The sequence below is a fragment of the Talpa occidentalis genome, unplaced genomic scaffold (genome assembly GCF_014898055.3).
Source record: "Talpa occidentalis isolate TD23 unplaced genomic scaffold, MPIMG_talOcc4v2.1 talOcc4.16, whole genome shotgun sequence".
In the NCBI taxonomy this organism is placed as follows: Eukaryota; Metazoa; Chordata; class Mammalia; order Eulipotyphla; family Talpidae; genus Talpa; species Talpa occidentalis.
This window is the reverse complement of record NW_023601653.1, coordinates 51,784,269-51,797,079: the sequence shown is the minus strand read 5'-3', so window position 1 is coordinate 51,797,079 and position 12,811 is coordinate 51,784,269. Positions and strand designations below refer to the sequence as shown.

At 38.2% G+C, this 12,811-nt stretch overlaps 1 protein-coding gene across 13 annotated transcripts in view; it reads right to left on the bottom strand.

The window, feature by feature from the left end:
* The window catches only part of LMNTD1 (lamin tail domain containing 1), a 361,980-nt gene that overhangs the window by 36,752 nt on the left and 312,417 nt on the right, over window positions 1-12,811 (bottom strand). For 5 of the 13 annotated variants that reach the window (XM_054696346.1, XM_054696356.1, XM_054696348.1 and 2 more), the window contains 3 exons: window positions 11,374-11,492; window positions 6,516-6,733; window positions 3,717-3,927 (listed from right to left, as the gene is read on the bottom strand). In XM_054696346.1, the coding sequence (XP_054552321.1) occupies window positions 3,717-3,927; window positions 6,516-6,733; window positions 11,374-11,492 (548 nt within the window). The other 8 variants (XM_054696355.1, XM_054696351.1, XM_054696352.1 and 5 more) reach the window with 8 other exon arrangements.

Genomic DNA, 12,811 nt, shown 5'->3' with positions numbered 1-12,811 from the left:
TAAACTTTAATACCCCAATTTCAATATGGCAGAAAAATCAATAAAGAAAAAATTACTCGAACAACTCTGTAGACAAAATGGACCTAATAAATATACATACAACTTTCTACCCAATAGCAGCAGAATACATATGCTTCTTAAAAACACATGGAATATTCTGTAGTATAAACCCTTAGTTAGGTCACAAAGCCAACAAATTGAAGAAGACTGAAATCATACCAAGTTTCTCCTCAGACATTGTTGAATGAAACTAGAAATCAATAATCAAAAACAGGAAAATTCACAAATATATGGAAACTAAATTTTGACCAAAGTGTATATCCATTGAGTAAAAGAGGTCATCAAAAGGGAATTTAAAAATACCTTAAGGAAAATGAAAGCAAAAATACAACCTCACAAAACTGGTGGGACACAAAAAAAGCAATAGTAAGAGGGGGTTTTATAGTGTTAAATACATTAAAATGGAAGAAAGATCAATTAAACACCCCAACTTTACAACTCAAGGAACAAGAAAAAAGAACCAAACCCAAACTTAGCATAAGGAAGGAAAAAATATATAATAAATATAATTACTTAAATAATATGATAATAAATAATATTAAATAATAAATGCAATCTCTTCATGCAACATGACTCAGCTCTTTTATTTTTTCTATTTTTATTTGTTTATTTGTTTTTTTTTTTAAAGATTTATTTATTTTTATACAAGACCCGGCATATAGGCCAGATGAGCGGGTGGGTGAGAGGATTCACCGGAGACAAAGAGGGGAACAGAACAGGCAGACTGACAAAATACACTGCTGAGGGGAGCAGTGGGCGAGACAGGAGAGGTCTGCTGCGCCATGTGGGATTCTTGCCTGCCACCTGGGATCGAACCCGCACTACAGAGGCTGCGGACAGCTTCACAGTGCGGCGCTCAACCACCTGCGCCACCAGGGAGGCCCCTATTGGTTTTTTTTTAAAGATTTATTTATTTATGCATACAAGAGCTGGGGTACAGGCCAGAGATGCAGGGGATGAGAGGATCCACCAGAGACAGAGTGGGAACAGAACAGGCAAACTGACTGAAATACACTGCTTAGGGGAGCAGCAGGCGAGACAGGGGAGGTCTGCCTCACCATGTGGGTTTCTCCCTTGCTGGCTGGGGCTCGAACGCATGCTGCAGAGGCTGTGAATTGCTTCATAGTGCAGTGCTTAATCCTTTGCGCCACCAGGGAGGCCCTGTTTATTTGTTTTTTAAAGAAAACAACAAAAAAATAGAAAAACAAAACCAAACCCAACACCATCCATTCTACTCCCTCCATCCTTGTTCCCTCTGCCCCCTCTTCACCTCTAGGTAAACTCCATTCAGTTATCAATATTCATTAGTTTTTTTGTTTGTTTGTTTTTTATTTAATTTTTAATTTTTTTTTATTTTTTACATCATTGTTCATTTTTTTAAATATTTTATTTTATATAATTCTTACATCATTTTTCATCTTTGTACAATGTATGCATTTTTATTTTGGTTATATTCCCCATACAATTGCCCCTCCTCCCCTTATTTTGATTCTAGTTCTTCCTCTCCCCGCTCCTCCCTAATCCCCCCCACCCCCGCAGTGTGTCTCTGGTTTATAGTTGCTTGTTGATTTTGATTATTACTTTGCATTGATTAGTCTTTTTCCTGGTCTCTTATTTAGGTTTTCTAGATTCCTGCTATGAGTGAGACCATCCGGTATTTTTCTTTTTCTTTCTGCCTTATTTCGCAGAGCATGATCCCTTCTAGCTCCATCCATGTTGCTACAAACTGCATGTGTTTATCTTTGTTGATTACTGAGTAATATTCCATTGTGTATATGTACCAAATCTTCTTGATCCAGTCATCTATTTTTGGGCATTTGGGTTGTTTCCAAAGCTTAGCTATTGTAAATAGTGCTGCTATAAACATTGGCATGCAGGTGCCCTTTGGAATTACTGTTTCTGTGTCATTTGGGTAAATACCTAGGAGTGGAATTGCTGGATCATATGGAAGCTCTATGTTTAGTAGGTCAAGAAATCTCCACACAGCTCTCCATAGTGGTTGGACCAATTTGCACTTCCACCAGCAGTGCAGGAGAGTTCCTTTTTCTCCACAACCTCGCCAACATTTATTGTTGCTAGTTTTTTTTATATGTGTCATTCTCACTGGTATGAGATGGTATCTCATTGTAGTTTTGATTTGCATTTCCCTGATTACAAGTGATGTTGAACATTTAAAGAAGTAGACATAAGACTTGAAACCATAAAATACATAGAAGGAAATATAGGCGAAACACTACATCACATGCACATCAAAGACATCTTTACAGACACATCACCCAAAACAGTGATAGTGAAGGCAAAGATAAACAGCTGGGACTACATCAAATTAAAGAGCTTCTGCACAACAAAAGAGACAATAACAAAAACTAAGAGAAACCCCACCAACTGGGAGAACATTTTTGCACACAACACTAATGATAAAGGACTGATCACAAAAATCTACAAAGAGCTGATGAGACTCAACAAAAACAAAGAAAATAATCCAGTCAAAAAATGGGCAGAAGAGCTAAAAAGAAACTACTCTGAAGAGGAAATGCAAATGGCCAACATTAGTTTATTTTTATTTTGTTTTGACTGTTTATCCACTTAGTTTCCTTTTAGTGCATTTGTGGGTGAACACTAACAATGTTTGTCTTTATCATTCTGACTAATTTCACTTCCCATAATCCCTTTAAGTTCCTTCCATTTTGCTGCAAATGGCTAAATTTCTTCTTTCCTTATAGCTGAATAGTATTCCATTGTATATACCACAGCCTTTTTTTTTTTTTAATAGAGGCATGTTTTTATTTATTTATTTATTTGTTTGTTTGTTTATACATGCACTGGGTACAGTCAGAAGCGTGGGAGGGTGAGAGAATTCACCAGAGCCAGAGCGGGGAGCAGAGCAGGCAGAAGGACCGAAGTACACTGCTGAGGGGAGCAGCGGGCGGCAGGAGAGGTCTGCGCACCATGTGGGACCCTCCTCCGGTGGCTGGAGAGCAGCCGGGGATCGAACCAGTGCTGCAGAGGCCGCGGGCAGCTTCGCAACCCATCGCTCAACTGCTGGGCCACCGGGGAGGCCCTATACCACAGCCTTTTAATCCAGTTATCTCATTGGGCACTTAGTTATCTTACATAGCTTAGCTATTGTAAATAATGAGCATTGTGGCACATATGATGCTTCAAGTTGATGATTTCATATTCTTTTGGATAATAATCAGCTCTTTTATTTTAGTGCTAATATCTGTTTTCTTTTTCATCAATTATTTTTGTCACAGACACTAACAGCCACCCAAATAGATCAATGAGTTAAAGTATAACTCCCTTGTTCTGTTTTGTACTCAAGAAGCCAGCAAAAGGAAAAAAGTACAACTCCATCTGAATGATTTGCCAATAAGTAAAAAGGTACTTGACTAATTGAGTCCACTTTATTTGAAAGGATTATGTAACGCTGTTTTCTCTGGCATCTTTGAAGAATTAGCATTCTTTGTTTGGTTCGTTAGAAAGTTGTACTCATTACTTTTAATTGCTCAGAACTTGAAATAGCTATATTTCAATAAATTGCTTAGGGTATTGATGAAATCATGGATCTAATAACAGATTAGACATTTATTTCTTACCAATTTATTGGCTCGATCCCAATAGATGATATGAAATTGTTGAAGGGGAATATCTACCTGGATCGAGACTGGCCCACTTCTTCAAGAATCACAGAAAAGTGCCTCCTAGATTTTTCCTTTTGGAATGAGGGTGTCGATAGTCTCTTTGAATCACCAAACAAAGAAAAAAAATAATCCTCTCCTTCCCCAATCGCTGAGGGTTCTAGATCACCTAACGATAACATGTGTTTGTTTGAAATTGCGAAGGTGCTGGCTCTGTCCAAAACAACTAAAGAGAGAAGGCAAGTGAGAAGGAAGAAAATACAAGAACATTAAAATAACTCAAGGCCCCATATCTTTATTCTTTGCTTCTGCAGAATTATATTCTTTATACATTTTACTGTCACTGTAAAACTCAACAAAGATCGTTGAAAGATTGAAACCAATGTCTATAAAATAATTTGTGATTTTTTAAGCAACAATTCCTATATATGATTATAGTTATCTTAACCTGTCAATTATATCAGCAAATGAGTATCTAAGTGATTACTTAGTTGTATGAGAAGCATTGTCAATTTTTGAGTAGGTAAAACATTTGATTCTCCCAAATTGATGTTATATATCAATACAACTTTGTTATTTCATATTCGCTATTCTCCCCAAATTAACACACATAAATTAAAGCTTCAAATGCTTAGTACTTTTGCCAGGTAAAGACTTAAATTTACTCTAATCAACTAAAAATCTTCATCAGATTCTAGTATCCTGTTAGCAATCTGTTCTTTTAAAATTCTCACTATTAAGATTCAAATACAAACTAGGTTTCATGTTTTTGCACAGAAAGTCCCACACTGGATAAATCTAATGATGTGTGTGCAAAGAGAAAGCTACACTACAGAGAGATGATGTGAGCATGATGAAATGTTGAGGGTAACCATGCCCTAGATTTAGACAGACCTGCCACTTACAGGTCAAGTGATTTAAACTTTTCACTATTTTATTTTCTGGAACATAAAGTAAGGACAACACTACATTGTAAGGCATGTGAGGACTGAAACAACATCTATCACAGAGTCTGGCATTTAGCACTCATTGAATGATGGCTATAATTGGGCTAATGTGACTCTGGGTCTGAAATCATCAAAGGATTAAGACAACCTAGAGTTTGCTTTAGCTTCAGTATCTTTAACAAAGCCAAATCAGGGTGAAGGGTAGGAAGGAATAAACAAAAAGTTCCTGCAGAGGGTTCTTCAAAGTATTTTATTTTGAAGAAATGTTTGGAATTAAATTAGTTTATTCCCAGTAGAGTATTTACTTAATCCTTAAATTCCTTTGGGGGAGGAAAATATAGAGCATCCTTTTGAACAGCTCATCCTGTTGGATGAAAACCTTTGAATTCTGAAAGAAAAGGAAACACTAATCTTGGTCCCAGTTTCATCTAGAGCAACAGGTGGAAATGAATCCAAGCAACAACTCCCAGTGGACTAGACATTGACCTACAGAAATGGAATCTACAGTAACTGCAGGAGGACACTGTATCCCAGCTCAGTGTCATCTGGCAAGGAGAAGACGCAGCATATTGTTTTGTCTTTAAGGAGTTTTTGCAGTTTAATAAAAATATAAGACCACAACATGATGATAAAATGCCAAAGGTTGGAAACCCTTCCTTTCCTAGATCTAAAATTTATATATGCATTTTTAAGCATATGGATTTCCATCATTGCTGAAAGTCAGTGTGAATGTAAGCTGCTTTGAAATTTTTATCTTAGGTATGTAATGAAACATTGGGATATGACAAAAACAGCAGTGATTCAAAATCCTACATGATACTGTCAAAGGGTTAGGAAAATACTGAACAAGTGGAATATAGATTTTAAAAAAAATCAGCTGTAAATATCCACAGAATGGTAGAGGGAAATGGAAGCATCTAGTGTCAGTTTTGAAACAAACATTAGTTATTGGTAACTGAAATACAGACCTTCAAATCTAGCTATTATATAAGAAGGCGCTGACAGACATGCCCAGATTCACAAGTGATTTTTATGGAGAATTTACTGTGTGCTAGATGATTTTCATAGATATCACACTGAATCTTTGGGAAGTTGCTATTTAAAGCCCCATTTTGCAATTGAATAAACAGGACTCCGAGATGCTAAATACTTTACCTAATGTCTCCCATTGGGAAACAGAAAAGTAGTTTGGACCTAGATCCTCCATTTCTAAGGACATTCATCTTTTCAGTAAGCCATAATATCATGCTCTTCAAAATTCCCTGAATATATGAGAGCAAATTTCCTATTTTTTTTTAAGATTTATTTATTTATGCATAAAAGAGCTGAGGTACAGGCCAGAGATGTGGGGGGTGAGAGGATTCACCAGAGACAGAGAAGGGAACAGAACAGGCAGACTGACTGAAATAAACTGCTGAGGGGAGCAGCGGGTGAGATAGGAGAGAGGTCAGCCTTGCCATGTGGGTTTCTCCCTGGCCGGCCGGGGATCGAACTCATGCTGCAGAGGCTATGGATTGCTTCACAGTGTGGTGCTTAACCCCTTGTGCCACCAGGGAGGCCCCAAATTTCCAATTCTTGTACGAGTGCTGTGTGCCCTGCTGGTGGCTGGCCAAATATGACTTCTTCCCGATAGTCCTGTTTTGTTTTCCTCTCCTCCAAAGTCTCTATTGCCACCCCACCCCCTTTTCTCTTCACCATCTTATTGACTACTTTTCCTCTTTCTCTTACATGTCTTTTTCTTAGGTAAGCCATAAGTGTCCTAAAAGATAAAATACACAAAATATTGCTTAATCCTTCTCACAGCATTCAGAGGAAGGGTAGTTAATGCTACTCATTCAAATGCATAGTATTTGAATATTTTGCTTACCTGGGCTGTTGTCTGATTGGGAAGCCGAGTTAGCGAACTTCTGTCCAACTGTTGACACTCCACTCATCTGAGAGCTGGACAGATAGTGACTGAGAGGCAGTTCACAGGATAACACCTGTGACACCGGCAGTAAGGTGGAGCTTGAGTCTGTTACACCTGCATAAAAATGTACTGTGGAATGCTGTTTCATCATGACATGGCCATTTGTGTCTTTGCTTCTGGGTACAAAAATGAGTATAGCAAACATAGGAAAGTCAGAATGAACAGACCAGAAACACAAGAAGCAGGAACTATCAAGTTTACTCAAGGTTCTGCTTTCCAAAGGAATTACGCATCTAAGATGAGCGCGAGATCATTTCTATTTGTAGTTTTTACAATCCAAGCAAACACTTTAATGTGAAGACGTATTTCTTTTCTTTTTTCTATTTAAAACTCAAATTCCTACTGTCAATGGCTCGAAGATGTGTAAAAGTAGCAAGAAAACTAAAATCACTATAATGCCACCAACCAGCCAAAACCTTTTCCATTTTCTGCCAGGCTTTTTGACACATTTTCTATTCAGAATTAAGATTCTATAAGTCATTGATAGCATACTTTTAATCAATTATTATATCCTATTTTTCCTTACCATAGAAAGAAACATTATTATAATTCCTGTTGAATATATCATTGTTTACTACACCCTTGTCCTTTAATTCCTGCTGGTGCTTAACCAATATTCCTTTATTTACAAAGATTATATAGTTAATGTCTACTTTCAAATCAACTCTGCAAAGCGATAACTATAAATACAGTCTGTATGTGTATGAACTTGTATATGTGTGTGTGTGACTATTGAAGAAATTGTAGGACAGAGGGAGAAGAGCCTATTTCCAAGCATTTTTTGTGTAAATATCTTTTTTACCTTTTCTGCAAATACTGATCTTATTTTCAATATTGTAATTTAATTTTTAAGATACAGAGACACAGTTTACTACCTCCTCCATCGCATATCTTTTCTTCACTAAGACCTACCCATGACTTGACTTCCAGTTTTTTAGTTTGAATTATGACATCCCTTCCCCCGCCCCAAATACCTCAGGCTGTTGCCCCAACATCTGGAGTACCACAAAATCTTTCACCTTTGGTTATATCCAGTCTCTCTTATGTCCACACTGGCCACACCTCTCATACTCACCATGACTGATAATCTTCCTAAAATCATGTCTCACCTTATTACACACTTGCCAAAAATCCCAAGCACCTCATTAGCTTACAAATTTAAGTTTTAGCTCTTAGCCTCAAATTCATAGAACTCCAGAATCAATCTTCAAGTCTGCTTCTTTTATATCCTTTTTTCCACATGAAACAGGTGGTTCTGCTCACTGTTCCCAAAAGCCCTGGGCATCTCCACTCTGGGGCCAGGGCACTCTACTATCTGAATGTTTCTCCCTTACCTAACTTCTTTCCACATCCTTTAAGAAGCTACATGTTAGGGGCCTCCCTGGTGGTGCAAGGGGTTAAGACACAACCTATGAAGCTGTCTGCAGCCACTGCAGCACAAGTTTGATCCCTGGCCAGGGAGCTACCCACATGGCACAGCAGATCTCTCCTGACTTGCCTACTGCTCCCCTCAGCAGTGTATTTCAGTCAATCTGCCTGTTCTGTTACCCACTCTGTCTCTGGTGAATCCTGTCACCTCCTTACACCTCTGGCCTGTGCCCCAGTTCTTGTATGCATAATAAAATAAATCTTAAAAAAAAGAAGCTACAGATTAATCTTCTTTATCAAACTCTCCTAAATACACCCTCTCCAAGACCCCTTCTTTACCTCACATAAAGTAGGGCATAAACAATAAACATAAAAGACACAGTAGTTTCTCTCTTTGGACATCTTGAGCAGATAAATAAATCTTACTTGGAACAAAGATTTTCCTCTTTGATAAAAAGAAAAGCATTTGTTAACTAGTGTGCAGTCATTTGAAGTCCTAAATCCACAGGACAATTGCTTTACAATTAAAGTTCTTGTGGCATGGCCTGTGGAAAGGCCTATAAGAAAGAACCCCATTGTGTGAGTCACCAGGAGGCTCTTCTCAGTAACCTCAAAGCCTGCATGACATGAGTGTGTGTGTGTAATGCTTGCACTCTGGGCTCCCCAACCTTCTAGCTAGCTCAAAAACAGAACAAACAACCAGCTCAGCACCCCTTTCTGACAGCCACACACAACCATCCACTGTGACTCAGAAGCTAAGAATTTGCCTCCATGGATTATTTCCATTTGATATTTTTTTGTTTCCTAGAGTTCCTAAGAAGCTATTACATTGAATTTCTAGTTTTGGGGTTTTTTCCTCCCTCAAATGTTTCCATAGGAAACAAGCACCTGGGTTCACAAGTCTTGCAGACATCAGCCCCGATCTCTTTGTTAACCAAGAGGTTTCACCATCATTTTGTCCTACAGTTTGTAAGTAGCTTCATCAAAAATACTGTATCCGGAGAACCTGGTATTCAAAACCAGATCTTTCTCTGAATATACTATTTGAAGTCATTTCAGGAAAAAAAAAGTTTTAAACAAGTTTTAAAGTCATTGGCTTTGAAGACCGCACTGATACCGAGCACTTGTCTTCGTGAGAAAAGTCCTCGCCCAGGAAGACACACATTGGAGTGTGGCTGATGGCAGTAGGAAGATTTCATGCCCGTCCAACCTGAGACAGGATCACAAGCTGTGACTTCTCCCTATCATGGGTTAGAGGAAACAGGAAACGGACTTTTCTCTTTTTAAGCTTCTTACATCTGGGTTCCATTACAGGCTAACTGGCTATGTCTTTCAGCATGTTCATTTTATAAGCTCCATATTTTTTCTTCCTCCAACAAAACAACAGTTTTTCCACATAAATTTAATTCCACAAAGATTCCCATCAAATCTTTGCAAAAGTTGCCATCACAGAAATCTGGCCTAGGGCCATAGCTATTTTTGCAGTTGGCCTTATTAGCTGCCTACACCTCAGGGAGGGGTAAAACATCCCAACACTGAGGCATGTGATGCAGCCCATCCTCTGAACCCTGCACTCATTATCAACTAGACTCCTTCTAGAAGACAACTGATGCTCTCTTAGCTTTCCCTCTCACACCTGAAGTATACCATGCCCTTCCTTTTTTGGTATTTTGCAATTGATTAGCACTAAACCAAGGTCATTTATAGAAACCTTCAGCTTTTCAATATTATTTTGGGACATGCTGCATTGGCATTGCTGACAATAATCATTTCTCAGTGACCTCTAACAACTTATATATAAAAATGGTCTTGAACTGCACAGTAAACCCAGGACATGGAAGACCAGAGTTACACGACTTTTAAATTGTCTATCTTCAACACTAGAGGTCATTTTTAAGAAAACTTTGGCAAGCCAGTGCTTTGGTTGACAAAATGATTCACACTAGTAGTAAAGACTGGGAGTTGTGTTCAGTTAACATCCTCACAACAAACTGGACACTTGGTTCTATTTTTTTCACCATTCATGTGCAATCCAGCCTGATGCTGTTATACGAACCAGATATCTGATGTACTATTTTTCCTGTTTGGGTCAAAACCCAGCACGACTGCCTTTAGGTACTAATATCATGGATACTGAAGTGACATTCCAAGGCAACTGCTGAGGAGCTGTGATGCTGTATTCATGTGTTATGCTTACCACAGAATGTGGAAAGTTTTACTTTTAAGTGCATTGGTCTCTGACAAAATGGTGCAAATTAATGTTGGGCTCAACTTTTTGTCTTGTGGATAGTTCAAAGTTCTAGAATCTAAAGAAAGATCCAACACCAAGACTCACAGCAGCAAAGACCAATACATGCTGTGATGATCCTCAAGAGAAAAGCATTTTCTGTTTCCTATAAAGGGAACAGCACACCCCTCCCCCAACCCTTTCAATGACATCTGATGAGGAAATCAAAGTTGACAAGTGGCTCAATTTTCACCACAGGGAAGACCTACATGCATACATCATTAGCAAAATTGTGTTGAATTCTCTATTCTATGTTCTTAGCTCATGACCTTGTGCCCAGTGCTGCTTCTACTACAACAGGGGTGTAGGCAGTTGCTTCCTATCCCACATAATTAGTCACCAATAGTAGTAAAGATGGATTGGTTTTTCATACTGATCTTCCAAAGTCCTGTCCACTTTTCCCATTTCTAGACATGAATGCCTACCTACCTATCACAAGAAAATGAAATTTGACTATGGAGAACATTAGAAATACATCCAGATAATGTGTGGACAACATGAATGCCTGCTCCCCATGATTCATGTAAACTGAATCAATGGTTGGATTCTAATAGAAGGTCCTGTATAATCTACAAGTTCCAGTGACAGATTAACTCTTATGCATTAAGAGGACGGGTAATATTTTTCCTGGTTACGGTTGTCATGTTTCTAACTTCTAAGTGCACCAAGTCTTTATTCTGTGGTCTGAACAAAAATGGATGTATCTTAAAAATAACAACAACAACAATAATAACAGTAGTAACAACATCCTCACAGACATCTCCCAAATTTTTTACAAACTCTTTGTCCTCATATTAGGGAAGCTGTTCTACAGAAATTTTTAGCAAATTGTCTTCACATGTTAGAGATGAGCGCTGGCCTCTCAACCAGGTTATGATGGCCTCTCAACCTCTGACATGATGGCATTCTGTCCAGGTGAATTTTTATGTTACTCAAGGATGAGAATCTTGTAAAAGGGTGGTTCGCAGTTTACAGATCATATATTCTAGAAAACTTGTAGGATATACTCTACAAGTTTACAAGATGTTTTGGAACAGGAAGTCAAGTGCTTAATCATCATCCTATAAAACTCAGACCCTTCTCTCTCTGGGCTGCTCTTACTGTGCTTGAATCTCCAGTTTGCCATCCAGCCCACAGATTCCACACTGCTGGGCCTCTGGTGACTTCTCTCTGCTTTTCCTGCCTTCCATCATGGCTTGAAGGCAAGTCTCTTTTCTTTCCTGGGAAGACAAATCATGAAATTAGACTACGGACACAGCTAAGGTCCAAGGCACATTTCTTTTTTCAAGCAGCCTCATCTGTTAACCTCAGTGCCTTAAGGCACCTGATGCAATGATTTCTTTACCAAGTTGTTGCCTAAACCGGAATTCTAATGTGAACATGTAATTACTGACATAGCCAATCCTGATAATGGCTAATGTCTCAGACAAGCCAAGGGGAGGGGGTGTGGCATTCACTGGGAGCAGCTCTGGAGGCAGGTGATAATCCAGCAAAGCCACCTTTATGACCACCACTTTCCCAGCTGGCTAACCCTGCTGTTAGAACCCTGTGAGGTAATGTCTCCATAGTTACAAAGTTCCACTCTCTGAACAATTACTATGTTAATGATGTACCACTTCATGGTTTGCAATATTAAATAACTAACCTGGTCTTAGGCCAGCCACATATCCCCTGAGACAGACTTTGCCAAAAGTGTTTGGCAACCAACTATGAATTCCTGAGGGTCATGGCTATTGTGGAAATATTGGAGAAATTTATCCCAACTGGTTTTTGTTTTGTTTTGTTTACAAATTCTTTGGACATGGAAACAGCTAGGCAGCAGGAACCAAAAACTTTGCGTTCCAAAGGCAAAAATGCACCTGCTGATAGAAATAGGAAGGGGGAGGGAGAGAGATCAAAACAGGGGAGGGAAGAGCATAAGAGACTATGGTGATGGTGCACAGGTGAATTGGTGGGAATTTTATGGGGACTACACCTGAGAGGAGAAAGCAGGCATTGTAAAAAAATGAATATATATATATATTACATCATTGTTCATTTATATATATATAAATTCATTGTTCATTTATATATGTAATGCATATACATATAGACACACATATATTACATATATATGTGTACATGTATATACATATATGAGAAATAGTAAAATCAGGGCTAAGAGAACTAAAATTTTTTCCTAGTTATGCCAGCAACATGATTTAGAGGAAGTCACTTTATTTAGAGTCTACTCTGAGTAAATCCCACTTAGTGTTTCAAGTTAATGATGGTATGGGAATAAAATTAACACACACAAAAAATTAACACATGTGAGAGTACATATAACTGTACACATTACTGATAATGATTCCTGGGTGAATAACTTCAACATTTAAATGAGCATCTACTTTGTACAAAAAATTGACTGGATATTATAAAGAAATATTTCCTATTTTGAGGAATAATGACAAAATACATTTCAAGATTCAAAAAGGTTTTCCATTTTGGTATGGAAATCAATATTTAAATTCAAAGAACAATGAATAAAGTAACTTTGAAT